This window comes from Paraphaeosphaeria sporulosa (assembly GCF_001642045.1).
Source record: "Paraphaeosphaeria sporulosa strain AP3s5-JAC2a unplaced genomic scaffold CC84scaffold_2, whole genome shotgun sequence".
NCBI lineage: Eukaryota > Fungi > Ascomycota > Dothideomycetes > Pleosporales > Didymosphaeriaceae > Paraphaeosphaeria > Paraphaeosphaeria sporulosa.
The window spans coordinates 298,911-325,517 of NW_017253361.1; the positions used below are offsets into that span (position 1 = coordinate 298,911).

At 48.4% G+C, this 26,607-nt stretch overlaps 10 protein-coding genes across 10 annotated transcripts; 4 read left to right on the plus strand and 6 right to left on the minus strand.

The window, feature by feature from the left end:
• Window positions 1–1,775: 1,775 nt before the first annotated feature.
• Window positions 1,776–2,141, plus strand: CC84DRAFT_1212731 (uncharacterized protein; the record flags this gene model as incomplete). The annotated part of the gene is made up of 1 exon (XM_018182477.1): window positions 1,776–2,141. The coding sequence occupies one exon, from the start codon at window positions 1,776–1,778 to the stop codon at window positions 2,139–2,141; it is 366 nt and encodes a 121-aa protein (XP_018039645.1).
• Window positions 2,142–3,710: 1,569 nt separating this feature from the next.
• CC84DRAFT_1081290 (uncharacterized protein) lies at window positions 3,711–5,890 on the minus strand (the record flags this gene model as incomplete). Its single annotated transcript, XM_018173925.1, has 3 exons — window positions 3,711–3,986; window positions 4,035–4,525; window positions 4,585–5,890. The coding sequence occupies 3 exons, from the start codon at window positions 5,888–5,890 to the stop codon at window positions 3,711–3,713; spliced, it is 2,073 nt and encodes a 690-aa protein (XP_018039646.1).
• Window positions 5,891–7,078: 1,188 nt separating this feature from the next.
• On the plus strand, window positions 7,079–8,385 carry CC84DRAFT_1171883 (uncharacterized protein; the record flags this gene model as incomplete). The annotated part of the gene is made up of 3 exons (XM_018179936.1): window positions 7,079–7,085; window positions 7,213–7,959; window positions 8,012–8,385. The coding sequence occupies 3 exons, from the start codon at window positions 7,079–7,081 to the stop codon at window positions 8,383–8,385; spliced, it is 1,128 nt and encodes a 375-aa protein (XP_018039647.1).
• A 1,288-nt stretch (window positions 8,386–9,673) lies between these two features.
• Window positions 9,674–10,560, minus strand: CC84DRAFT_1081348 (uncharacterized protein; the record flags this gene model as incomplete). Its single annotated transcript, XM_018173927.1, has 3 exons — window positions 9,674–9,900; window positions 9,947–10,132; window positions 10,191–10,560. Coding segments are annotated over 3 exons (783 nt in total), but the record flags the coding sequence as incomplete, so codon positions are not given.
• Window positions 10,561–11,453: 893 nt separating this feature from the next.
• CC84DRAFT_1136797 (Cloroperoxidase) lies at window positions 11,454–12,552 on the minus strand. Its single transcript, XM_018176115.1, has 2 exons — window positions 11,910–12,552; window positions 11,454–11,859 (listed from the first exon to the last, which is right to left on the minus strand). Exons 1-2 carry the CDS (start codon window positions 12,535–12,537, stop codon window positions 11,636–11,638), a joined length of 852 nt encoding a protein of 283 aa, XP_018039649.1. The 5' UTR covers window positions 12,538–12,552; the 3' UTR covers window positions 11,454–11,635.
• A 3,543-nt stretch (window positions 12,553–16,095) lies between these two features.
• On the minus strand, window positions 16,096–16,981 carry CC84DRAFT_1110537 (carbonic anhydrase). The gene is made up of 2 exons (XM_018175257.1): window positions 16,589–16,981; window positions 16,096–16,535 (listed from the first exon to the last, which is right to left on the minus strand). Exons 1-2 carry the CDS (start codon window positions 16,692–16,694, stop codon window positions 16,135–16,137), a joined length of 507 nt encoding a protein of 168 aa, XP_018039650.1. The 5' UTR covers window positions 16,695–16,981; the 3' UTR covers window positions 16,096–16,134.
• Window positions 16,982–17,105: 124 nt separating this feature from the next.
• CC84DRAFT_1255369 (uncharacterized protein) lies at window positions 17,106–18,860 on the plus strand. The gene has a single exon (XM_018184534.1). The coding sequence runs from the start codon at window positions 17,207–17,209 to the stop codon at window positions 18,749–18,751; it is 1,545 nt and encodes a 514-aa protein (XP_018039651.1). The 5' UTR covers window positions 17,106–17,206; the 3' UTR covers window positions 18,752–18,860.
• CC84DRAFT_1255370 (alpha/beta hydrolase fold-3 domain-containing protein) lies at window positions 18,846–19,925 on the minus strand (the record flags this gene model as incomplete). Its single annotated transcript, XM_018184535.1, has 1 exon — window positions 18,846–19,925. The coding sequence occupies one exon, from the start codon at window positions 19,923–19,925 to the stop codon at window positions 18,846–18,848; it is 1,080 nt and encodes a 359-aa protein (XP_018039652.1).
• Window positions 19,926–20,370: 445 nt separating this feature from the next.
• CC84DRAFT_1234640 (NAD(P)-binding protein) lies at window positions 20,371–21,293 on the plus strand (the record flags this gene model as incomplete). The annotated part of the gene is made up of 2 exons (XM_018183823.1): window positions 20,371–20,988; window positions 21,066–21,293. The coding sequence occupies 2 exons, from the start codon at window positions 20,371–20,373 to the stop codon at window positions 21,291–21,293; spliced, it is 846 nt and encodes a 281-aa protein (XP_018039653.1).
• Window positions 21,294–22,147: 854 nt separating this feature from the next.
• Window positions 22,148–26,093, minus strand: CC84DRAFT_433275 (uncharacterized protein). The gene is made up of 5 exons (XM_018186236.1): window positions 23,181–26,093; window positions 23,048–23,133; window positions 22,737–22,993; window positions 22,570–22,684; window positions 22,148–22,510 (listed from the first exon to the last, which is right to left on the minus strand). Exons 1-5 carry the CDS (start codon window positions 26,003–26,005, stop codon window positions 22,257–22,259), a joined length of 3,537 nt encoding a protein of 1,178 aa, XP_018039654.1. The 5' UTR covers window positions 26,006–26,093; the 3' UTR covers window positions 22,148–22,256.
• Window positions 26,094–26,607: the final 514 nt, after the last annotated feature.

Consider the following 26,607-nt stretch of genomic DNA (forward strand, 5'->3'; position numbering starts at 1 on the left):
GAGTAATAAGGTAAAAAGCCCTATAGCTAGGAGGTGGAGATACCCTTTAGGTTACTAGTAATGCCTCTTTTACTAACAATACTCTAGATCGGAAAAGCTTATAAGGATATATAATTAAGCTATTTAGTGGCTTAATCGCGTAGTGAGCAAACAAATAGGATACCATTATAACGTTAATAACTAAGGTAGAGCTCCTAGCCCTCGCGTAAGTGGCTAAGGAAGCAATATACCTCTCCTAATTATTAAAGGAACTAAGGATTAACCTGCCTAGCACCACAATCACAATCTAATGTGATAATAAATAGACAATTCGACTGGTCACATAGGAAGTATTAAAACTCTAGACTAAGCTTTAACATGTGGATATCCACACCCACTAGCTAAGACAAGAGGTCACCACTAGGACGATCACCGTTGAGTATATTAGATCGGACGATATAATTGCCAATGGACTCACAAAGGTGCTACCAGCCAACAAATGGCAAGGCCTGCTCAATCAACTAGGCCTAGTTAACGTAACGAGTGTAGAGGTGACAAGAACTACACCACTTAACAAGATATAGGACTACCTTCACCAAGTACTCTAATGATTAATCGCCCAATTAATTAGCTTAGGTAGCGACAACGCACCAAGCTGAGGGGGTGTGTTAGATATAAGGGCGTATACTAAGTATCTCACTATTATTAGATAAGGGCCTACGAAGTTACCTTGGTATGGACAGTACTCCGGGTAGGAGGTGGCAGGGATAGCTAGCCATCAGCCCTTACTGGACACCTAGCCCCGAAGCAAGGGATAGTTGATAGGAACCTAATAAAAGCTGGCAGAACACACGTATACGATAAAACAATCAATTCATCTCATCTCCAGATCACCGACATCCATCAAATCACTATGTGAATCTGACAACCCGCAAGGTCCAAACCTACGGTTAGGTACGTGAAAACCCCTTATAATAAGCTTATACTTAATTTCCTATATATATACAATAATCCTATAGAATCCTATAGTCCTTTTAAGATCCTATACATGAGATATATGGGATCCTATAGTATAGTTATATAACTTGTCACGTAATCCTACTATCCTATAGCTTGGCGTGTGGGACACCGTGGAACATTACCTAATCCTTAGTGGGACAAGGAAGGCGGTAAACAAAGAAGGCAAACAAAGAAGGCAAACAAAGAAGGCAAACAAAGAAGGCAAACAAATAAAAGGACAAATAAAAAAGGCAAACCAATAGCCCTATAGAAAGAAAGGTGTAACATTTATCCATTAATATGGCCTGCATATTTACGTATAATAAACTCATCCTTCCCCCCTCAACTCTCACGCAGCCAATTAATGGTGTGGCGACTTTTCAGTTACAGTTAGTAGCATGCAGGCGTTGTTAAGGCTACGGAACCACCCTTCGCGCTAACTATACGCGCAAGGACTCGGTAATTACACTTGCAGCATGCAGGCGTCATTAAGGCTACGGAATTACCCTTTGTGATAGCTGTATGCGTGCGCGAGGACCGAGGCTTCCCTGACTACTTTGTCGCAAATCTCTAGCCAAGGGCGCCGCTTCAAATTTCTATAAAGGTTACCAATGCCTCCTCTCTTCTCCTTCTATCCAGCACTCATTCCACCATCGCCTTCCACCAGCTCTAACTCCAGCACTGTCTCATCATCCATCAAGCCGACACCAGAACAAGCTCTCCTTTGAAACAGCCCGCTCTTAATCATTCGTAACATTTTGTTGCGTGCACTTCTCTCCAACAACGCAACTAGCAAGATGCAGTTCTCCAAGCTCCCCGCCTTCATGCTCTTCGTCGCCGGCCGCATCGCGACCGCCGACATCATGCAGACCTACTACTGGGCGGGAGCAGCCTCCCCTCCCGCAGGACGCGACGCTCCTTTTACTATCGACTGGCAGTACAACGACGGGAACTGGCACAGGGGCGTCAACGCAGGGTACGACTACTGCAATTTCGGTACCGGGGTCTACACGCAGGAGTACCTCTGCCTTTACACAAACAGCTGGACCGCCAGGTTCAAGTTCCAGAATGAGGGAGAACGGTGCATGAAGCTCAGTTCCTGCGGGGGCACGTTGTGCGGCGGGAACCCCTGCACGGCATGCACCTGGCTGGAGGGCTGTTAGGGTCAGGGTAAGAGTCAGGGTTACCCAGCACTACCATGTTCAAACTGGCTTTGGGACTGTTTTTGACCTTATTTCTTTTAAGGTTTAAAGACTATCCGCATTACGTATAACGGGAAACACATTCATTCTAGCCTAGTTTTGTTCCAACTTAGTTTATTTTCTCTTTTACTATAAGCTTATATTTTACAACTGTAACTTCCAATCCCATTTGTTACGATCACAGGAAACACAAACAGGGAGTCGGCAGGAAATGACGCGACCAGAGATGAAGCTGATGGTAAGCAACAAAGAGACGGCTTGACCTGTCGGGATTGCCAAGGGACGATTATACCGGGATAACAGAGTTACTCGGGAGAACGAAGGATGGGACGACTAGTATATAGTCGAGGACATTATCTAAACGTTTCCTATTCTTCATAGTTAACTTCGAAAGCTTACTTTCATATCTAAATTGAAGCCACTCATCTTTATACGAACTATTAGTCTTCTCTTAATAATTGTTGTATCGTATTACCATACGGTATAGGATATTCACACAACCCTCTTTGGTACCACTATCCCTCACGCTCGAATTACTGAATACCCGTAAGGTCCGAACCTACGGATAGATACGTGGAAACCCCTTGTGACACCATTCTCGCCTGCATGTCAACGCTGGACAACGGCGTGGACTACCCGGGAACAGTGTAAATTATGCACGTAGAGATGCCGTGAACCATGATCGACTTTGCACAAGAAAAGGGGCGATGTAGAAGAGCTGGCGAGGCGGTGGACTCGGTGATACTAGTAGGACACGGCGAAGTAGACCAGAGTCTAGCCAAGGAAGAGGAAGGAATCGATCTGCAGGCAATGGGAACGTTCATAGCAGGCAGCGACCTTCAACGACTGCTGATGAACCGGTACTTGGGCCTGGCTGGGATGAGCTGCAGCGATGTGGATGAGCTGACTGGATGTGGCCGGTGTGGGGATGGAATCAAGCAGTGGCCGGATGAGCAGGAAAGTCGCAACTGTGAGTGGGAGCAGTGGATGAGCCGTTTATAAGCTACAACAGCTTCGTGCGATTTGCAGGCTTTATAGGCAATGCAAAGTAGCAGCACACGGGAAGATCTAGAAAGAACATTAAACAATGAGGCGCGAGCAGAAGTTAGAAGACGATGCAAGGGTGATGGGTGGATTTAGGCGGAAGATCAGCGAGGGGGGCGGAGGGCATACTTGTAGGCGATTCTGATTAACTCAGAAGCACTGCGCAACGGGGGGAAAAGCAGGGCAGCCATCATTAGTGGTCGAATGTTGTTATATTGTTGGCATACGCAGCGATGGCAATGGCAGTATAGCAAATTGTCTGGGAATTGGATTATCAAGTGGCAGGGGAGGGGGAGTATGCAAAGTGGTTTGAGAGCGGGCATGGGGAGCGGGAATGAGGGGAGTTCTAGCAATGCGATGGTAGTCGCGATACGGGTTACACTGTAGAATAGCAAATATAGTTCCTCATTTAATTCAAATCAAAGAGATATCTCAAAAATTTGCCCGTATGCCAGAGCGTCTAGTCATTTGCAATTGAAGTACTTTTCACTTGCTCTTCTCTTCTTTTCCTAATCCGTTCCACCAAAGTTTCTCCATCTTTTTCACACGATCTGCTTCTTCCCGGGCCTCCCACTCTGCACGAGCCCTGGCGGCGTCGTCTCCCGTCACTGTGACAGAAAACGCCGGATTTTCCCAAGACCCAGCATCGGGTGGTTTACCTCCCCATGGCTTCTTTATCGAATGTTTCTTCAAAGCGGTGAACAGTGCACACATGAATTTTGAGCGTCTAGAAGCACGAAGAGCTTCATCGGAGAAATTGGACTTTTAGCAAGTTAGCAACCGTCTTTACACCTAGGTTTAAATGATCACCTTTTGACAAATTTCAACGCGTAAATGCAGTTTCTCCATATCTCCAATTGAGATGAGCTCAACATCGATATTTGGTTGATAATCCCGTTTATTTTGTGGTTCCAGCACAAACCTCCGAAGTTCAGACTTGAGTTTCTCAAGCTGAAACCACTTTGTCTTCGGGCTGATGGCGAAGTTGTACCGTTCCTTCATTGCTTTACTACGAGAGACGTTCTTGATCCATTGAAGGTTATTGACAATGTTGGGGATTTGGACGATACCCCCTGTGCTCACTTGACGGAATACCGTGAAGAGCAATGAGATATGCTCAACGATCAGTTCCGATCCATTAATATCGACACGATCGCCAACGTCGTATGGGTGCTTAATGAATAAGAATACCAGGGACCCGAGGAATTCCTGCACGGTAGTCGCGATTGCAAAGGATACGGCGGCAACACTGGCCCACAGTGTCGCTAAGGTTGAAGTAACTCCGACGTTGAAGAAAGCAACTATAGTAATTATTTTTATCAAAGCTGCTCGCTGAAAGGTGGAAACAATAGTCACTTACTATAGAGGAGGATAGAAACAAAGAACAGGAATACTTCGAGTATCCTGTCCAAACTCTTTATTGCCTGACCGATGTCGTGCATACTTCTTTCGATGTCTTTTCTATCTCTGCTGAACTGTGTGAACAGAAATATCATTTCCTCAAGGCTGATATCTCCATTCTCATCGTTGTCTAAAGCATGGAATATGTCTAGGGCGTCTTCCTCCCGACCTGGTCCTAAGATGCGTGTAATGTCATCTTCGGTGACAGCATCTGATTCCATAGAGAATGAGAACCATAGGCGACGAGCCAAAGCTTCAGAGGCTTGTTCGTTTTCAAGTGCTTTCATAACAACGGAGCGTGGAGAGCCGACCTTGAGCACTTCTTTTCCCTGGAGCCTGGCTTTCGTCTCTGCCATTGCATCAGCTCCATAGAATTTGTTCACTCTCTTACGCAGATGAGGTTGCTGCAATCCACCTTCTACTGCTGCCCGTAATGTCTGGGATCGGTGAATTTTGTCATCTTCCGGGGCAAACCGTGCACAAAACGCAGGATATAACCTGACAGATGCTTCGTACATCTGTGCCAAAATGTGCGTAGTCCTTTTGCTTTCCTCAACCCGAACTTTGAATTGTCGTTTACGATAGTTGACTGTGAGCAAGTGAATGAGAACTTTCTGCACGAAGAACAGCCCCGTGCAAGCAATTGTGGCGAGGAGAAATCTCCGAATTATCATAATCCAATCATCATCACAACGCCCCGGTTTCACCTCATCAAAGACACACAACAATGGAGTGGCTGCGCGGCTAAACAAGGCAAAATAGAAAGCAGTCATAGGTAAGATGACAGCTTTAAGAATATCGGTATAGTCCTTTGCGACCGGAGTAAAAAAGCCAGCGAAATACTGAAACACGAAAGGGAGCACAAACGCAAGTCCCCATGAGCCCCAGAAGATAGCCCAGATAACCTCGAGCCAGACGAAAAGGCCAACAACGCGGACATCGTCTCCAATGTAGGCGTTTTTTGCTACGGTTGCGGTGATAACGATAGGAATTAAAAGTAGAAGCGTTGGTGGGAAGTAATATAGAAGTAGCCGTCGAAGTAGAATGGACTTGGTGAACTTATATACCAAGGTTTGTAGCTTGCTTTGTTCTTTTCCTTGATCTTCTTCGTCATCTCTATCTCCGCCAGACAACCCAGAGTAAGCTCCTTGTCGGCGGAAAGGCTCGTAACGAACAGCCTCTTGGTGATCTGCACTTAATGATCTTCTGCTTGTGTGCAGTGCTGAGCCAGATGCATGAACTTGGCTGGTCTCCTCGAGTTCCATAATTTCGATAACTGTGTCTTTTGGTGAGGACATTTTCCAACCTCTTTGACTATTGTAGTCTTCGATACGGGTATAAAGGGGAAACAGAAATTGGATCTAGGGTGAAGCTCGTGAGAGAAGTTCGAGAGGGGAGACAGTCAGCTAGATTGGTAAGGAAGAGGTCGGTCCGCATAAAATTCAGGCGCTTAAAGCAAAGTCTCTAATTAAACTGGGCTAACAAGAGTATGAAGATAGACAAAGGCAATATTAAGGCAATTACAAATAGAGGACTATGGATATAGGACCTCTATTTTTGACCCTTACATAAGGTCGGCTATATATTATTTAGCTATGTGCTTCCTTCCCAGCCACGGGATGAAAGAGATTTTGGGTTCCGAGGTACACAACGCGCCGTCTAGCTCTGCTATGCCCTGAGTCTGGACCGTGAACTAAAGACTAACTAGACAAAGTACTACCGTCTTCGGCAAGCGAGCTGCTAGGGCAAGCGAGCTACCACTTGTCTCATAGAAAGTGATCTAATGATTGGTTGTTGAAACATGGCTGTTGATAGTTGGTAAGCTAGGATATCGTTCGGAACCATGACGTAAGTAGCGTGATGACTACTCACACAAGATGTCGGAGTGAGGCTCCTTGCTTGAAGTTTGGCTGGTATCTGGTCGGATAGCGCCGTGGGTCCATTTTTGTCCAATCCAAGGTTCTCCGCATCCTGACTTGCATAACCTCCAAAGAGGCAACATTTTCCAGCCCTCGATGCTTAGCCTATTTCTCTCACATGTCATGATGAGATGTAGTGCTCCTAGCGAAACAGTTTCGGTTGTTCTCCAATGTGTACACGCTCTTCTATCACTTACGCTTTCACTTTTCTCTTCGTTCATCCTACAACTATGGATGCGGCTGTTCAATCCTAGGGAAACCGCCGTCAATTAAACTTCCAGGGATTGCCAAGTGACCGCCTATTCTAAAGACTAAATATTTTCCACGAACAAGGCTGTTCACTGCTAAGCCATGTAAGCTTTGCTTTAGCGTGGATACTGAGGTTGCATACTTTAGACCGAATCAATTAGTATGGGATTATCAGCCTTGAAATCGGAACCCGGCCATATGGATAGATCTGGATAGGCGCATACTAGCACTATTGAGAGCTGAAAAAAGCAGTTCAAGAGCTAGAATGCGTTCGACCATGGTCTCATGCTTGGTAAGCTCGGCAACCTGAAGGCTATGCCATTCTCGTCGTTTCATAGGGTAATCCATCTCGGTCAGCTTTTGAGGTGAGATACTAGCCAATTTTGTCCTCCAACGCTGCAACAATCACCAATTTATAGTCACTACTTTTGCCGTTTTGATAAACTGGGTAGTCTTATCTTTCCTTGAAACGCAAGACGAACCATTCGAAATCTCGCAACCAGAAATATCATTCACACAAATGTATTCAGCACGATCGGATCCATTCGACGATAACGAAGCTTTGCTAAAACGCCTTCCGCAACCATCGATACCACGCACTTATTACGATATTCAGACTCAGAGCCCAAGGTCGCGATTCATCTTCCGAAATGCCGTACGAGCTGCACCTCCCATCTTGGCGGGCACTTTCTGGTTTTCGATGATGTTGTACTTTTTGATCTACTACGAAACACTTCCGAAAGATACCCAAGGCCGCCTCCCAAGGATCGGACCTGCATACAGCACCTTCCCCTACATATCCTGTATTGGTGCTGTAAGACTCAACTATTTCCGCGGTTTCGCTTGCGTCGTTGCTCCTCTCGTCAGCCTAGCCTTCTTGCTTGACTTTTGGACGGGACGAAATGTAACCCCCGGGAAGTTGTTCCGTACCGCAAAGCTCTTTTTCGGAACCATATCCTCGGTATTCTTGGTGTTGCTTAGCTTTGAAAGTGTAAACAGTGGAAATCATCTGCATCTTATCTTTACCTCTATTCAGATATGGTGTATGGGCGCGGCGAAGCTGTCGGACTATTTTCTAAGTTACCGCATGCGAAGGCATGATCGTAAGAACCAATATCTTCTGTTCGCAAAACTATGGAAGAAGTGTATTGGTATCGTTGCAGCGCGTATGTTCAAATTTCTTCCAGAGTCTATTATATACGCTGACTGAAGTTCCAGCTGCCTCAGCAATCACATTGTTTGGAATTTACGGTTGCACAATGCCTGTGGGACTTCTACCAACCACAGCAAAATGTTACAAGTTGACATCCTTCTCCGCACCGTCCGAGTGGATTCTCGCATTGTGTTGGATCACATATCTCTTTGCATTGGGATACGATTTGTACCATGCCGAGACTGTTGCCACGAGAATTATCTCACTTACCAGCCAACGAGGCACTCCGCATGGCAAATCACCAAGTGCGGAGATGAGGCAACTCAGGTTGGCAAGGGTACTGGGGGGTAACCACGAAGATACTGGTTACAACCCAGAATATACCGTGGCTAGAACGTTAAAATATGCTTTTGTTCAGTCACAAGATATAGAAGTATAAAAATTGCAATGGGATTACTATAAGAACACATATTTTAAGTATTGTAAAGAAAATGATAAACCAAGAAGGTAAAAGTAATTCCTCGCTCGAAACTAATCAGAACTCAGGATAATATAGTCCATGTACAGCTAAACTGTACCCTTCAGTAGAATATAATACGGCCTAGTATACGATGCCCTCGAGTGTTGATCCCTAATATTTCCCAGTTAGGTAGTCGTACATCCCGCCCCAACATCGCGTACATGCAATGCGAAGCAGGTGTTATTTCTCTCCTATTATCATCTAGAGTAGTGCCACCCCTAATTCACGTGCTTTTGGGTTAGCGTAGATCCCTAAAACCATGATATATCCCAAATAGTAGGATGCATAGTAAAGTCACCTTCGCAAATAAGTAACATTCTTGCTTTTATTCATAGTTATGTCCGAAGCGCAGAGATGGCAGCAAGTCAGATCCTATTAACACTAGCGTTAATCGCCAACCATCTTAAGTTACACGTAATATCAATACTTAGTTTATAAATACTAGTTACTACCATTGAGTTCTGAATTTAATAGAAATATGATTCGATTGCTTTAGACTCTATTACGTTCATTACTAGCGAGAAATTAATTATCTGCACCCTCTATTGCACCGCAGTACCTGTCACTAGCTTAGACACCCACCTGCGAACCTGCTACCATGTTCCTTCCAAATTACGGTGAATAATAGCATGATATGACAGCGTGCCTGCTGTGCAATACTTCAACGATCTAGTGCCTCGCCAAGATGGATCAACGCCGCTCTCTCATCTTCCTCCACCCCTGCCTGGATTCTGTTGTCCACACTGTACTGCGCGTGGCTCAACTTTACTGGTATTGTGGGACCCCGCCTACGCCGGACCATGAGCGCTCCTCACTAATCTTCCTACACGCTTGTGAACTTCGCCTTGTTGACCCGCGTATTCTCGTCGCAAATAACGACGACTCTGCCTCCACCTTGACGTCACCATTATGAGTGTTCCTGGCGACTTTGATACCATTACAGTGAATTAGTTCACGGTCCACTGCATAACGTTCCCCTTGACCATGATCTCCCAGCATTTTTTCCTGGCATGTCTGTTCCTGGCATATCATCCATTGTGGTTTCAAAGTGGTGTGTTGAGTTCAGAAATGACTGTGCGACCGACGCGGTTGCACTAAAGTCAAACAACACAATAAATGCAACATGCCACTCTATCTGAACATGGCAATCTTTTTGAGCTTAGTCCTATGTAGTTTCATTGTGTACATATCATTGTAGCATATTACGTCAGTTTACCTGGACTGTCCTTTTTGCTGAGGCCGTTTGCGAATCCAACGAAGTGCCTATATGATCACATGCCGGGAAATCTGGGTATTTTTCTGGACCAGATAACCATTTGCATCTCACGATTATGCTTTTCAAATTCAGCATGGCACCGAGCGCCGGCAGGTTCGCTGCAAATATGCCAATATTGCTTTCGAGAGACGTCCAAACAGCGAGATCTATTCCGCTCCCTAGCGAACATTAGTTTGGGTCGACTCATGTGATCGCTGCACTGACAAGTTTGATCGGGGGGAAATTTTGTCGTCGCATAGTATATGCATCGACCAATCGAACAGCCTGTCGTTACCAGCCCAAAGCTTACGAGTACAGTAACGGCAATCTTCTGTTCACGACCCATATGGAGCTTCCATACTATGACCAGGGGCAATGAAGTGCATATCAGATCGGTAACAACGGACCATACTGAGAAAATTAGTGACGTGCAACTGTGAGAACTCTATCGGGTCCCTAATAAACCTACAGCCTTGTATGCCTGAGGCGAGCGACAGGATTTTCGAGCTTAGACAAACAGCATGCTTCACTCGTATATCCCAAGTGGCGTATATGGGTCGACAGAACGACAAGAGAACAACAATGCATGCGCCATTGACCACAATAAGGGATGCCATAAGCGCGTACATGGAGTATCGCATGGCTCTGGTTTGAGAAAAGCGTAGGACCATGAATCCGACGGATATCTTCGTGATTGCCGTGCTGAAAATGAACGGATACAGGACCAATTGGGAGTACTTGTAGGCTTGTTCAATCTGGTACGAATTCAGGTAGAGGACATGTCTTCCTTCCCCGTAATAGATAAAAGTGGTTTTGAAAGACAGCTCCAATAATGCGCAAATCTAATCGTGTCAATGGAGTTCGAACGGAAGATGTGAAGACTTGCTGTGGCCAATGTGATTGTCGCATCATCCCATCCTGGTTTTTGGGTCTTCACGAACCGGCAATACAGCCTTCCTGCAAGGGTTCCGAGCGCTATACCAAAGGTAAAGAACATAACGATTAATCCTCTGCTAGCGATTGACACGTTTGGAGGTAGGTTTTCCGGATCAAAGTTGGAGAAGTCGGGACCCAGCATTTTACCCGACGTTCACCGAAGTAACAGACCAACGAAATGTTTGCGTGATTTCTAGCTGCACAGTCGCGAAATGGTATCTGGCAAGAGCTATGAGATGCAATAAGTTTATATCATGCTCAAGTTTAGCCAGCAGACCATTTCCAGAGGGCGCAGCCTCTGTGACATGTTGCATCTCAGGTAGGCCAGGGTTGTGTGCCCCGCTTTGGGGCCAGACTTACTACATTGAGCGTTCAGCCGCAACACAGCGGCGGCGAGGCCGAGCCTCTACCAAAACAGTCGGTCAACGAAATTTAATTCTCTGTGTGCCAGCAAGCAATTCTGCCACCGACACAGGTGATATCTGTGTACCGTAAAATGTGTTCAGAATGGACGAATCCAATCGGGCAGACGGTGAGCTACGTTCACCCGCTATCGGTGCGTTGAAAAAGTAATTGTACAACTTTACCATGAAAATATAGAGCTTCTCTCCGCTCATGACTCATGGATTGTTGACAGATCGCTGCCTATAGGTCAGTCCACTGTGGTACGCTTGTTTTAACCTTTTTGGGTTCTATTTTAGCCTAATTATACAGGGCACCAAAGTGTCAAAATAAGCGTACCACGGTGAATTAACCTATAAGGAGCGATGAATCAACAACATACTAGTCATGAATTGCTAGAACTATATAGAGAAGTCGCTTTGATCCATGGAAAGGAGGTACAAAAACTTTTGCAAGTCACAATAACGTACATGCATTGGACATCTTGGTACAATCGTTCGAGTTAATGGCACCTGGGTAGAGGCTTCCGTGAATTAGTAATGACCATTAGCTACCTGATCGTGCACTGCTTCGTATTCAAATCTGTTGCGCTCGATCGATGTGACTCTGAACATGGAAAACCGGCCCTACTGAATAGATGACGCTACCATCGCTCGCTTCTCCTTGTAACTCTCCACCAGTCCAAATTGTCTTCTCAGGGGTCGCCAAGGCTAATTGCAGTACGGTGTCAGTTTGTGCCAAACCGTCGAATTGCATTGTAGGTCTCCGCCAGCCTTCGGTAAAGGGTAACCTCTCCTCCTCTAGAGGACCATTAGCGACGAAATATGATACTTTCCTTTCATGCTCTTACCAAACAGGACCCTCACAAAGTCTTTCCTGGTGCGGCCCCATTCGTCGACCATAGTCTTAAAGTAAAGACTTGTCTCAACATAACTTGCGAGCCGTTGCGTGTCGGCATAGGTGAACTCTGGATTGTACTTTTTCGAATGCTGGATCATGGCGAATCGTGCCCTTGCCGCACTCTCAATATCGATAAACTCCTGCCCATGGAAGTGCGAAAACCAGCGTTTGAACGTTGCGTAATTGAACCTCGCGACTCCTTCTTTCCCGACAAAGTGAAAATCCACACGAGACAGCGATGCGTCATGTTCGATAGCGTTGTGTTTATTGAGATCGTCTAGCTGGAAGTGACCAAGCGATGGATCAGATGCGAGGCTGAGACCAGCCGAGGCGAAGAATTCGCTAATCTCGGGGCTGATATTTAGAGTCTCGTTGAGTACGTTGACGACCAACGGGACAGTAAGATTTCTTCCATTGTGGGGAATGAAGTTGTGGTTCGCTAGGCTATTGAGAAGGGGACATGGCGATCGCACGTCGTCGTTCCCAGGAGGTCTCCACGACGGACATTTCTGGGAGGCCCAGGCAGTGCTGTGAAACCATATAAATAGTGCTATGATGGGAAGCAGCATGAATTTCATGACCAGATGCGCGTATTGTAAAAAGAGAGCTCCGGATATCTCCAAACACTGGCATGGCTCTTTATAAGTTGAACACTCATCATCCTGGTCTGCTGCAATGATCATTAGTGAGCAACCTGGAACCCTGTTGGTAAGTCAGAAGTTCAGCGACGAGATCCTTTTAGCCCCATGTATCGTCTTGCTATTGGCAAGGTAAAGATATTTATAGCGTACCAAGCCAGCTAAAGGGTGAGCATGATGATCTGGAAAGGATTACGTCAGATCCACATCGGAAAAGAAGCCTCAGTCGAGTCACCCGAGTAGGCTGTAAATGATTGCATCATGAAGTTGGCAAGTCATAGTTAATATAGTCAGCGAACATCAGCTCCTCATTTTCGCGCGTGCTTGGTTCTGACTCAGCCCGGATGGCAGTCCAGAACCAGTGAGAGTCTACAGCGCTCGACAAGAAGGAGCGCGAAGAGAATTTGGTATCAATACATGAGCTGGTCGTGACCTATTCTATAGTAGTTGGTAAAATGAGGGATGACGCTTTCATCAATCAGTGGAATGCTGAGCGAGCTGCATGCAACATACCAAAGGTTACGATTACCAGGCTCAATGGCTGAACGTATCCAACAGGTTAGCCCATCATGAACATGAACTCAATTGAAGAAATCCTTGACACTTTTTCTGGCCGCGATAACCGACCCTCGTTCCATCAGCACATAAGATTCAGGTTCATGTGCGGTCGATCCTTCGGCCACGGAAAGCACGCCCGCGAGATCTCAATATGTCATTCAACTTCAAGGGTATTTACGCCATCTTCTTCTTCGCTGTTTCATCGTTCCTGCAAACCTTAACCGTACACATGGCGACCGAAAGCCTGGAAGAGTGCATATAGTTGCGGAATGGGCGCCAGGTGTCGGTATGCCAGTGAAGAGACCCGGTACCTGACTCGGAAGGTGCAGGCCATGGGTCCTTTGGTGTCCATTCAGGAGGTGATAGATCGTAGAGGACAGCTGGTTAGCCCGGCATAGAATCTGTAATCATCCACGTACCACCGTCACATAGTAGCGCCCATATGGCTGCAAAGCGCAACGCTACCATTTCTATGATCGCCATCGCAGATGCTGTGATTCGGCATGGTGCGATGTTGACGAAGGGTTTCTTATGGACGTACGTCTTTATTAGTTATAAGGGTTCATTTTTATGTGCTCCATGCTGTTCAGGAGGCCGAGCTGCACATACCGTAGCGACTCTGGAAGTGAGACCTCCGACATTTGCAAAACTCTCGGGAAGTCTTGCCGAGAGTCGCGCACACGACCTTTGAAATCATGTCTCGCCCATATATCTGACCCAGAGTTTGATGGTCCGTCATGCTGTACTCCTAGAATCTGAGTTTGCATCCAAGATATTGTAGACTTAGACATTTGTTCGCAAGATTCGGCAACACGCGCCAGCCCAGCGTTTTACATGCACGCATGCGTCTAGGCCTAGGTTATTCGCACTTGGGCATGCTTCTGGATTGCAAATGCTGAGGCTGCAAATAAAGTCAGGGGAGGAAGTGTCGCGGTGACAAGTGCAATTCGCCAGGGCGGTTTCATTCTGTGCAGGCAAACGGATCCCAGGCCGATATCTTGTACCAGTGTAACTATTCAAAGCTCCAACTTTGACATCGGGAGCCTGCCCTAGTTCATGTGGATGAAACCTTCGAGAGCCTTTAGTGTTCTAGAAATTTGCTTGATTTGTGTGGTAAACAATTTTTTCTTTGACGTAAATCTCTTCACGGATTTGATGGCAGGGGAGAATAGTATCGCGAGTTTCCAGGTTCCTGTTCTATTCTTAAAGCTGGCAATTATATATACACCTCTGGTTACTGGAACCTCCGTCCGCGAAACGTATAAAGGATCCATCGGACATATATAAACTGCAAGATTTGGTCCTCTTAGCAAAGGAAATGTCCAGATGAAAGGCATTAGTAGGTCAAACAAGTCCCAAAGTCGCCTCATCTTTACTTTCATATCCTCAGCCCCTAATCGCAACTTCCGATGCATCCAGACTATCAGTGGTAAACGACCTCAAGATCCGAGGAAAACTTCCAACGAGATACATAATTTAGTTGACCATAAACCCAGACACGGACCTCGCAAGGTGATGGTTAGTCTCAGGGCGATGTTCGGTACAAAGCTATTTTCGGGGAGCAGTCGCGCAGGATGGGATCCGTAATAGTGGCTCTCAACCAAGCACTCGCCGACCCACATGTAGCATTCCTGCGAGCTAAAAAAACAGCCATGATTCATCATGAACTTGAGAAGCGAATAGGCCGACTAAATCTACGACGTGTGGGCCCAATCAGACAAAGAGAAGGTTTATAAACCACAATTCTTCTCACGATTCGTAGGCAGGATTGCCACAACCAGGCGCAAATTCAGAGCCACGATCATGGACCAAACGTGGATATCGACTTGGCTTAGCTCTGCAAACATTTTGCAGCTTTCGCCAGCGAGCATACATGGCATGTCGGAAATATCGCCATTCCTCAAGGCTCCTAACGGGTCAAAGAATACTATGTGTTCACGCATATAAAGCACGAGAATTTGATAGTTGAAATTGAGCAGGTCTATCACAGCGCGAGGATGCTATTTTCTCCACTGAAAATAGTGACTGCAGTGGACGTGGTTGATACAATCTGACATGGTTTGCACACTCTACTTCAACTAACGTGGAATCACATTCCAGGCAGGACGGCTTCAGGTTTCACGCGTAGCGTAGGATTCTCGCGAACACCACGACTCATCACATCACGACCACGAATTTAATTTTTCTCTTTCGCTTAAGTCATGAAAGTCAACATGGCCTTTGTCGCAGCTGCCCGGCCAGCCGTCGCCTGGGAGCATGTGCCTCCCCCGGTCCAGTTCCCTCAATTCCGTAATGACCAACTTCATGTAGCGTATCGCAAGCCGGTCTTTCACGATCAGCTTGGCCGGATTCCGACGCGGATCCCCTGTACAATGCAGTGCACGATGGTTCCCGCGTGACGTATGTGTTCAGACATCAAGTATTCAGCCCCTTTTAAATTGTAATTACCATCTACGTAGGCTCTTCCTGGCTATGAACCAGGTAGATAACCAGCGGCAGCCTGCTCCACAGTAGATAACACCAAAAAAAAAATGAGCTTTACTATTCCTTACCCTGAGGAACTCACTGTATAATTCAGTTGTAAAAGTATAATATAATAATCTATCCCGAGATTCCGCAATAACAAAAAGTACCATGTTCATGTCACCCACTGTGTACACTGCATCGGATGTAGCTCAGATCAAGAATAATACGTAAGTTGCGTCTAGGTATACCGTTAACGAAATTATTTGGATGTACCTTCACAAACCGTTAGACCCTTACTATACTTCATCATGTAGCAACATACTATATAATATAGTTGTAAAAGTATGGTTTGATAGTCTATCTTCGGAGTTTATAGCTACAGATAGTACAGTTCTATTGTAATCTACTGTGATCAAGTGCGACAAGATTTAAGGCGAGTAGAATAAACTTCATGCATGTATGACGAGGTGGAATGTCGGAAAAAATGTGTGGATACGACATACTGAATCACAGCTAAACTACCTTCCGGACCTGCCCAGTCTCAACCTCATATATCCATCCCGTGACCCCTACGCCCTCCTCCACCGCCTTGCTCTTGAGCCATGCCACATCATCCTTGACTTGCTCTTCCAACTCTGAGAATGTTATAAAGTCAATATTCTCAACTTCCTTCGCTGCCGCTTCGCCTTTGTTCTTCTTCACAAGCCCCCGCGCAGTGTCGTTATCGAAAGTCAACATGCCGCAGCCCGTGTGTTTGACGAGTAGCACCTCGGTTGTCCCGAGCAGTTGCTGACTTATAACGAGCGATCGGAAGGCATCGCGGGCTGAGGCTCCAGCGTTTCGGATGACGTGGGCAGCGCCCAGCGGGATGTTGAAAGCTGCGGCTGGGTCGATTCGAGCATCCATACAAGTCACTGTGGATTGCTTGTCAGCTACATCAGACTTGTTCGTATCCAAGTATACTTACGCACGGCATATTTCTGGCTCGGTGGAAGCGCAAGATGGCCTTGCGTGAATGCGGCTGCATAAGCCTTGTTGCCCTCAACCAGGTTTTGCTCTACATGGGATGACATGATGGGTCCGCAGTGTTGTCGAGCTGAGAAACGCTCTAGGGCTACAGGTCAGCGATCAATGAGGTCCTATCGGCGCCCTGTCTATATATTAGCTCTACTTCGTCTGCCCATGCTGGATGGCGCGCTTGGTGGTGCGTCTTCCTTGGAAGCGGTAATGACGAGAGAGCGGGGTATGATCGCGCCATACGAGGCTGAAATGCTCCATCAACTACATGATAAGGTTGGTGGCCCCTGCAACATGCATCCGCGAGAGGGCCATGCGTCTACTACGTTGATGCTGGTTTGGAGATCAAGTCGTGCTTTAGAGATGAGACAACAGGTCTGTGCTATCGATAGGCTTACGTAATGGGGCGATCTTACCCTGCTTGTGTAATCTTTCAACACTATTCTGGAATGACACACTGCTCTTACCCTCGTGCGACTACCTTTGGCAGAAGCTATCCTGGGGTAACACACTGCCTCCAGGGGCACACCAGAATCGGCTCTGTCACCCCTGCTTGCAGCCTTTTGCCATGGCAAAACTTCCAGAGAGCTCTGGCAATTCCCCTAAGCTGAGCGAGCTGCCTGGGGAGCTCATTCTCGAGATCCTACAATATCTCACAGTTACTCGCGGTTATTTTCCCGTCCCAGAGGAAGAGACATCACGACAAACAGAGAATGCGCAGCGAATCGCAGCATTACACGGGCTGACTCTCACGTGCCGTCGACTCAATAGTATCGTAACTCCATATCTCTATGAATCCATCACCAAACTCGGAAGAAGCACAGACTGGTCAAATGTCGGCTCTCTCTTGAACACTATCGAGCGAAAACCAGAAGTATTGGAACTCGTCCGGTATATCGAAACAGGTGGCACAGCTTTTGATGGGGCACTTGGGCCGTCGCTGGAAACGAAGCTGGGCGGCCTAACGACTATCAATTACGACCTTTACAATTGGAAGGGCATGCCGGATCCCTGTTTGCCTTGTACTATTGTCATTTCCACACTCATTCGGCTCGCCCCAAATTTGCAAGGTCTCGCAATCGAGGAGAGCTGGCACTGGGGAGCGATATACGATCTGTACGCTAATCTTGCTTTGCGCGACGTTTTCTTGAAAAATGTCGACGATAACGGTATCATCATTCACATCTCAGGATCTTCTGCGACAAGATTCAGCCCCGCTGTCCTTTTGCTTTCAAAAATTGGACATGGTCAAGTCGAGGCAGGAGGGATCTTGCTGGAGAATCTTTGGAAATCTCGCCACCATCCAATGGGAGATTTCAGGGGCACTCCCGTACATTGGGAAGAGTTACAATTGGTGCCAGTCGAATGTATAGCTCTTGACGGCAATGTCAGTCATGTCGATCTAGAGAACCTTCTTAGTTCTTGTACTTTCCTGCGACGATTTCATTGCAAGTGGACCGCAGGCAATGAAGGCGTCCCAGGGGCAGCGATTGACCTGCAAGAACTTCGCAAAAGCCTTGAAAGGTTCGAACCCTCATTAGAATCGCTTATTCTGGACACTCTGGAATCTTCTTGGCTGGTCGAACTAGACCAGGATATACCAACAATTGGAAGCCTGCGCGAGTTCACATACCTAAAGCATGTTGAGGTTTCTGGCATGGTGCTTTGGAACGACGACGATGATGATGCAATCACACAACGTCGACTTTCCTCTATTTTGCCTTCCGCATTGGAGACGTTGGTCATCAATGTTGAATGGGACGATTATGTCGTGCAGGCTTTGTTAGACCTAGCTGTTGACTGCACCGAACAATTACCAAGCTTAAAGAGAATCGACTGCTCCTGGCGGCCTGCTTCCATGTTCACTGGTCATGAGCTCATTGGCGATTTTGAAAGGGTTGGTGTTGAATTGAGATTGGATGTAGCTTCATGCACTGAAGAGGAGGAGAAAAGAATTGAAGCTGATCTGATACGAATGGAACACCTGATTGAATATATGGATCGGAGTACTGAGGCACTTGCAGAGGAAATGCGGCAAGAAATGACCCGTTTCGAGGAAATGAGATCTAGTGAGGGCGAGACCGATGTGTCAGATGCTACTCAGGTAGCTTGATGAAGATCATACAGCATTTTATGGCAAAGAATGATCTTGATTGGTAGTGGTAATACTACTATGCATTGCGCACCTGTACGTACGACACTCATCATTACACTACCTTGATAACGAATTTGCCGGTTGCCGCTGGTGTTTTGTTTGCCCACGCAATGCCATCTTCAACAGCCTTGTCCCATTGAGCAGAAGCCTCTTTCAACGCAGGTCCGAATCTCCGATATCCGTGCGGGACACCCTTGAATAGCCTGACCTCGGTAGGAACCCCAGCTTCCGACAACAACTTCCCGTACAGAAGTGCCTCGTCTCGTAGCGGATCCAGCCCGGCAATCCCAAACATCGTGGGTGGTAGCCCCTTAACATCTTCTGCCGATGCTGCGGTGAGAGTGTTGATCCGTACGTCCTTCAAGTCGGTGTTCGGTATCTTGAGAAGCTGCGTGAAGGTTCGGACAGCAGACATCGGCAGTATTGGAGCATTCTCGTTTTCTACGATCGATGATATCTCCTGGCTTTTCATCAACTTCAGTGCTCCTTCTGCGTAAGTCTCGCAATGGGCTAGGGCTGGGATGATGAGGACTTGCGCAGCAATATCGGGAAGTCCATTCAAAGCGTCATTCTTGCCGAGATGTTTCTCCAATACCAACGCAGCAGTGAGCTGTCCACCTGCACTGATGCCGCCCACCACAACTTTTGACGAATCGATCTTTAGCTTGTCCGTGTTCTTGTGCAGCCAAATAAAAGCGTCCTGGGAATCGTTCCACGCCGTAGGGAAAGTGTATTCAGGTGTGTGCCGGTAGTTGACATTGATAACCACAGCTCCAGTGTTGATCGCGGTGCCGGCGCACGCCGCATCCTCGCTGTCCAACGTGCCGAAGATGAAGCCGCCGCCATGAAAGTATAGATACGCCGGCAGTATTTCGTCGTCAGATTTTGATGCGGCTCGGTAAGTCCGGGCCTCGATGGTTGATCCGTCACGAGTCGGAATGGAGTGATCCGCCATGCGTACATGTGGTCCGAGTTGCTGCATCACTTTGCGGGATGCATCTTCACGCCCGTTGTTGACTGTGGCTTGGGCTACTTTGGGATCTTGACCAAAGTCGAAGAAAGGAACTGGGAGAGTCTTCTCAACCTCGAGCCATTCTGCCGAGGGGCCGCCGTATTCGCTGAAGTCGCACATGGTTGTTGGGACGAAACTGAGAATTTTACGGGTAAGGGTATCTTGTGGTAAAGTCGCAGCTAGTTTTCACGGGAGCCAAGTAAGGGTACTTATTGAGAGTATATAGACAGCAGAGATTCCCGCGGAATAGTAAGCTGAGTTGAGATCATCCAAACGCACATTGGCCAGCGCTTGTATGCCCCACCCCCGCATCTTCATCCGAACCTCGGCACTTTTTGCACTAAACGTTGCACAATGTATAAAGGCTGAAAACGCATAGACCTCCCAGGATGCAAGTGATTGGCTGTTGGAATGTCCGCGGGGGATGCTCGGACGGTCCCAGAGATGTTTGTCCCTGAAATCACAATCAAACTCAATTGACATCAAGTTGCAGCTCCCAAGCTCTATCTAAATCGATGATACCTGCAATTTGTACCCAATCCTTCGCACATATTTAATTTCCGTCATGCAGGACATTTCAACAGAACCTCCATCTCGTGGCTTCAAAGGCAAGGTGGCCATCGTCACCGGCGCCGGTTGTGTTGGAAACGGCGTCGGAAATGGACGCGCAATAACCATAATGCTTGCCGACGAAGGCTGCAATGTTCTCTGCTTAGATATGGACTTCCAAAATGCCGAGAGGACAGTGTTGATGGCGAATGCAAAACCTGGTCGCGGTAAAGCTGTGGCATTCCAGTGCGACGTCTCCAAAGCGCAGGACTGTGAGGCCTCCGTGCAACTTGCGTTGAAAGAGTTTGGAAGACTGGACATCCTGGTTAATAATGTTGGGATAGGAGGCGCGCAGGGTACCGCGGTAGATGTGGACATGGAAGCGTTCGCCAAGGGCCTGGAGGTGAACATATCGAGCATGGTACTCATGGCGAAGTACGCCATCCCTGCAATGATGAAAAATGAAGGTCCAGTAAGAGGGAGCATAGTGAATATGGGAAGTGTGGCAGGTTTGAAGGGAGGGACGCCGCATCTCTTGTATCCCACTAGCAAAGGCGCCGTGGTGAATATGACGAGAGCGATGGCCGCACATCACGCGGAAAGTGGGATACGGGTGAATTGTGTATGCCCTGGTGTAAGTACACCCTGCATACATTTTCTTCCCAATTCCCCAGCTTTCTACAAGGCCGGCACATTTTCTGACCGTGACAGATGTTGTACACCCCCATGATGTACGCGAAAGGGATGAGCGAGGAGGCGCGAGATGCACGGAAAAAGAGGAGTCTCCTCGGCACAGAGGGGAACGCATGGGACGCAGCATGCGCTGTGGTTTTCCTTGCCAGTGATCACGCGAGATGGATCACAGGCACGATATTGCCTGTCGATGCAGGTGCGACTGCTGCAGTTGGGATCGGGATGCCGAGGGGCACAAGCGTATGAAACTCACCTGGAACTTAATATGCTTGACTCATTCTCGCGGTACACGGCTCCGGTCATGCTTTGTACACTCACGACGCCTGGAGCCGAGATTCTTCATCCTTCTCCATAATGTATCCAGAGTGTACTTGCAACTTTGCTCTTACTATAGACACACTTAATTCTGTTGTTGGGCCTTCGAGAAACAAAACCCGAACCCCAGCACAAGCACGCAAACGCTTGCAACCTACCAGCTACTGCTAACAATAGACAATAAACTAACTGAACGAACCCAACCCTAAGTAGCCATGTTTTCGTTCTTCAAGAAGCGCGCTACACCACCCCAGTCTAACCACCCACATCAACCCTATAACCCCACCACCTCTCCCCACAACACTCCTCACGCCCGAGTCCAACGCGCAAACAACCTCTTCCTCGCTCAGAAGTACACCTCTTCCTCGGAATGCACGGTAAAAGTGATGAAGCAATACGTCCGGAGCGCGTCCGGAACTTCCGTGAAAACGAACACTGCTTTCGTAGTCGATGGGCAAGGCCTGGTGTTGATGCGGGACTGGAGGTTCCATACGAGCGAGGACAAGGCGGTACGGCGGCTGAGTGTCATGCTTGTTGAGGAGTGGAGGGAGAGGCAGGTCTTGGTTATTTTCTAGGCCAGTGTCTCTTCTAGACTGTTTTATGGCTGTCGTGCTGTCGCGCGGAGGTTTTCCCCATACATCTTCGGCGAAAAAAGTAAGTGCCTTGTTTCTAGCCATCTGCAAAGGTAGATTAGGGGCTTAAGATGATGGGGTTCGCCATGGCGGTACGCGGGAAACCGGCGGCAAGAGCGAGACAAGGATAAAGTAATACGCTATCGCAGAGCCGTCCGTCACATCCCGAGACCCAGCCTCGTGTTCCTCCTGTAGCAACCCAAATGTGCGCTTCCCTCCTCTAAATGAACTGTTACTCCGGCCATAGGAAAAACAAACTGCGCTAAGTGACCTGCTTCGCTTCTTCCGCACTAGCTCTCCTGGTCGTCTCCTGATTAAGTATTTCCGCAAGCTTCTTGAAGTTGACGGGCTTGGTCATGTACTGGTCGATGCCCGCATTCCAGGCTTCCAACCTCGCACTGTTGGAGGCAAGACCCGTCAGCGCGACAACACAGCATCGAGATACGTTGTAAGCTTGTTCGTATTGTCGAATAGCTCGCGTGGCTGTCATGCCATCCATCACCGGCATCGACATGTCTAGTTGAACCGTTAGCAACGACATCAACGGAAGATGGGCGCTACCCAGGCGCACATACCCATTAGAATGAAATCGTAGCGAGTATTGGGATTCTGATACATTTGTAATGCTGTCAAGCCGTTCTCAGCCTCGGAGTAACTGTACTTTTGCTTCTTGAGGAAGGTCACCAGGAGCTGCGATATGTCAGCACGTCTTCCTAGATGGCGCTCGGCGTCATAAACCTACCCTGCGATTAATGACATTGTCGTCAACAACAAGCACATGCGGATCTGTGGATTTGGAGCGTATGGGTAGCACATTCTTCAAGACCACCGGTGCGCTCTCTGGAACGTGCGACACTATTTGGGTAACACGTGACTTCAAGTTGTCGATGTCAAAGTCTGGAGGAGGTGGTGATTCTACGAACTGTTCGGGTGATCCGTGGCGAAGCAGAGGGGGCTCTAGCGACTTCGGCTGGGGAAATGATACTTGCTCTTGTGAATCTGCAGGATTGTGTCAGGAAGAGTAACAACTACCTCTCGGGCAGGGAGCAATACTAGTATTGCTTGGGATATTCTCACTGATATCGTCGAAGCGATCAAGACACCGGCCGAGAATGTAAGCCAATTTATAAGGCCCACAACTAGTAATGTCAGTCAGTGTGTAAGGGGATCTGAGTTTTGAACTTACGGTTGAGTCATGATCTCCACCACGCTTTCTTTGTTGTCAACCCGGACGTCAGACCTAAAGGTAGCTGCTTCGAGTGCGTCCATGGCAACGAACACGGTGACTGGCGCGCGTTCGTTATTGACTCTCCACCTCCTTATGGTGTCGAGGTATTCAAAGGAGGGCTCCGGACATATAACAATGTCGGCTTCGTGACCAGACCAGTCTTCTGTTTGTACGACCTGCATCTTGAAATGCGTTTCCAGAGTATTTTTCAACGCATCTGTGAACCGTCCGAGGCCAACGCTGTTTCCAAAAGAGTCTGATGTTTCGCTGGGAGAATGGTGTTTCCTATGCAGAATGCATACGCGACGTCCCGCCAAACGAGCCACCGCAGGAAGGTATTCCGTTATTTTGGGAAGCGGTGGCGGCGGGTCAGTTGGCTTCGTGAGAGAAAGTTTTACGATAAATGTAGTGCCGACAGAAGGCTCACTGCTGACCTCCATTTTTCCTCCACTCGTCTCGATGATTTGTCGGACGATACTGAGTCCCAAGCCCACCCCCGAAGAATGTGAGTTCTCCTGTGAGAACGGCTGGAAAGCCTTGTTTGCCAGAAACGAAGGGGACATGCCGGCGCCGGAATCCTTGATTGTGAGGGTGATGGTGCTCGTGGCCTCTCCTTTATCGCTGTCTTTGGATTCACTGCTTCTTAACGATACTTGGATATGACCACTCTCGGTGTACTTGATGGCGTTTCCAAAGAGATTCATGACAATTCGTTTCCACGCACCCACGGGAAAGCAACGAACCCAATCGTCGTCTTGGGCTAGGTCCAGTACAATGTAACACTGCTTGCGATTTGATGATGTAGGTAGCTCTTCGTTCAGCACAGGATTGAATTCGGGCTCGGTTGGTGGCGTTGTGACGCTCTCATTAGGATCGAGTACGGGGATGTATAGAGAGCCGGAAAATACAGCTTCAACGACTTCTTCAGTGGCGAGTCTCAAATCGAAAGACGGCTGCTTGATTTTGCGTGTCTTTAGTGGTTTCGAAGAAAGACGTATCGTATTAGAGTTCTTAAGCCTTCGAGAAGAAACGGTCTTCCCAGCCTCATTGCTCTTTGCGTAGTCCATTACTTGATTAATCGTGTCGAGAAGAGTTTGTCCGCATGAATGCAAAGAGTTCAGCATGCTGATCTGGAAAGAATCAAGTTTCGTATCCTTGATGAATTCGAGGGTACCGAGGATTCCATGTAATGGGGAACGCAGTTCGTGAGAGATGGACGCCACGAACGTGGTCTTTTGCTGATGTGATGCAAGAGCATCTAACCTGGACAGCTCTCGCATAATGGAGTCGCTGAATATCTTGAAGTAATTGAGGTCCACAGTCGAGGACAGCAGGCGCTGTGGGCTGTTGCTCCAACATAGGCACCCGGCAAACCATCTCGAGCGCTCGTAGTCCCAAAATGGCACAAACGCAACGCTCCTCGCATTGGGAAGCAGGGCATGGACCGCAGCTGAACTCCTGAATCTTCGGCCGCCCTTCTTTTTCGGATCTAACGCGCCCTCTTCTCCAGCACTGGCATTCGAAGATGTGTCATCGGTGGACGACACAGATGCACCCGTGGCGGTGAAATTTGTGATCTTCCCTGTAGACCACTCTTTGAGCAACCGCGCAAGGTCTCGTTCCAGCAAAGTGCCAAACTCGGTTCCGTCATTGTTAGATCTCCCGCGTAATGCATAGCCAAGGACCGAGCACTTTTTGGGCGACTTTTCCTCGTGCATCTCGTGGCGACTGCTCACGGTGCTACCAGTATCGCTACTCGAAGAGGCGGAATTCGACGATTCTCCCGAACCCGCTTCCTCTTCATTACTTCCCGGGAATTGACGGTGGCCAGTCGCTGCAACAGATGCGTCAAGTATCAACACACCGTCTAGATTGCTGGAGGCCATCATGACGTTGGCAGCACGGGAGAACATGTCCTTGGAGTGCAAAGGTAGGATGGAATTTTGGAGCGTGCCAATGGATCTCTCGTTGGAGGTTGAAGCCTGAATAGTCCGCGAACCTAGGGACGAGACTTGGGCACTGTGAGCTGACCCGGTCCCAGCGGACCCAGCGGACCCAGAGCGATTCGAGCCGTCATCTGAAAAGACCTTGAAAGGTTTCAATGCAGATGCTCCCTGGGCAAAAGACAGCAAACCGCGGGTAAACTGCTCGCCGCGCTGGTACTGGTCTCTGAGAGTGTACGTGTCCAGATACTTTGTAATGGTTGCAGCAAAGTCCTGGAGAAGCGTAACATCTATATTAGAGAGGCCAGGTTCGGAGCGAGGTTCGTGGTTCCAGAGTGATAGCACGCCTACGACGGTGTTGCGAGGACTAATCAAGGGAACCCCTGCGTAGAAGCGCCATCTGGGACCCTCTTGCACGAAGCTTTTCTGGGCATATCGCTGATCCTGCAAAAGGTCGTTGATGACCAGGGCGGCGTCGGTCCTCATTTCCAGCACCTCTTCACACACGCCCCACGAGCGCGGAACGCTAACATTGCCCAGCCACAGCGCCGCGGCGGCATCCTCGGGCTTCGGGCGGAGTGGAAGAGTTGGTGTGGCTTCAGCTAAGAAATGCTGGTGGTTTTCGTCTATCAAGGTCACGCATGCGCGTGCAGCTTGCAGGCGCGTCGCAGCGAGCTGGGCGAGGGCGATCAAGGTGGAGTCGGCCGATGCGCGGGGCGTGTGGTGCTGATCGGGGGCCTCGATCTTGGGCAGGTCCCGAAAGGCAGACCCGTACAACAGATGAACATCGCGTTCCCGTTTTCGCACGGCCACTGGGGGCTTCGGGGGGGTTCTCGTCATGTCGCGATGCAGGTCCCTCCAGTCGGCGCGTCCATGCGCTCTCCGCTTCGATCCAGCCGTCAGGCGCGCGCACGACAGTTACCCCGCCACAAACACGAGGGGCCTTGGTTGGGTTTTGCGGTGCAGGAGGGTTGCACGGGACAGCTACTCTGGAATTCGGGAATTAGGATGGGAATTTAGAGATCGCCATCGACGCCAAGTGGGCTCCAATCTGCGCGGTCTAGATCGCCACTGTCGTCCCAGGCCGCCACTGCGCCCCGCTGGTCAACTAGCCGTGAATCCAAAACCCTTAACGCCACCGACGGGAGGGGCGACGAGTGGAATCGTAATGGCACCTGGCCGCCAAATGAGACGCCAGGAACAATTGCACGGACCTCACGGTCCACCGGTGAAGGCGACTCACGTGACGTAGATGCAACCGTAGACTCACGGATAGCACTCCTGTAGCGACCCTCATGGCCGTCAGGAGCGCGCGCACTGGTGACGTTCTGGTGCATGAAGACGATAGTGTAGAAAATTATCAGTGTTCAAGATGCAATGAGCTATATTACTGATGGTTGTTCTCGGGTGGCGATGCGAGCTCCGCTACGCGAAGATCAGCG

Bases quoted from the DNA above. Each gene is read 5' to 3' on its own strand.
- CC84DRAFT_1136797 (XM_018176115.1), bottom strand. From the start codon at position 12,537: ATGAAATTCATGCTGCTTCCCATCATAGCACTATTTATATGGTTTCAC. The intron at 11,860-11,909 runs GTAAGAGCATGA...ATGGTCCTCTAG, and splicing joins CTTTGTGAGGGTCCTGTTTG to AGGAGGAGAGGTTACCCTTT.
- CC84DRAFT_433275 (XM_018186236.1), bottom strand. From the start codon at position 26,005: ATGACGAGAACCCCCCCGAAGCCCCCAGTGGCCGTGCGAAAACGGGAA. The intron at 22,685-22,736 runs GTAGGTTTATGA...GACATATCGCAG, and splicing joins ACAATGTCATTAATCGCAGG to CTCCTGGTGACCTTCCTCAA. The intron at 22,511-22,569 runs GTATGTGCGCCT...CGGTTCAACTAG, and splicing joins CTACGATTTCATTCTAATGG to ACATGTCGATGCCGGTGATG.
- CC84DRAFT_1110537 (XM_018175257.1), bottom strand. From the start codon at position 16,694: ATGTCATCCCATGTAGAGCAAAACCTGGTTGAGGGCAACAAGGCTTAT. The intron at 16,536-16,588 runs GTAAGTATACTT...AGCAATCCACAG, and splicing joins GAGCCAGAAATATGCCGTGC to TGACTTGTATGGATGCTCGA.
- CC84DRAFT_1255369 (XM_018184534.1), top strand. From the start codon at position 17,207: ATGGCAAAACTTCCAGAGAGCTCTGGCAATTCCCCTAAGCTGAGCGAG.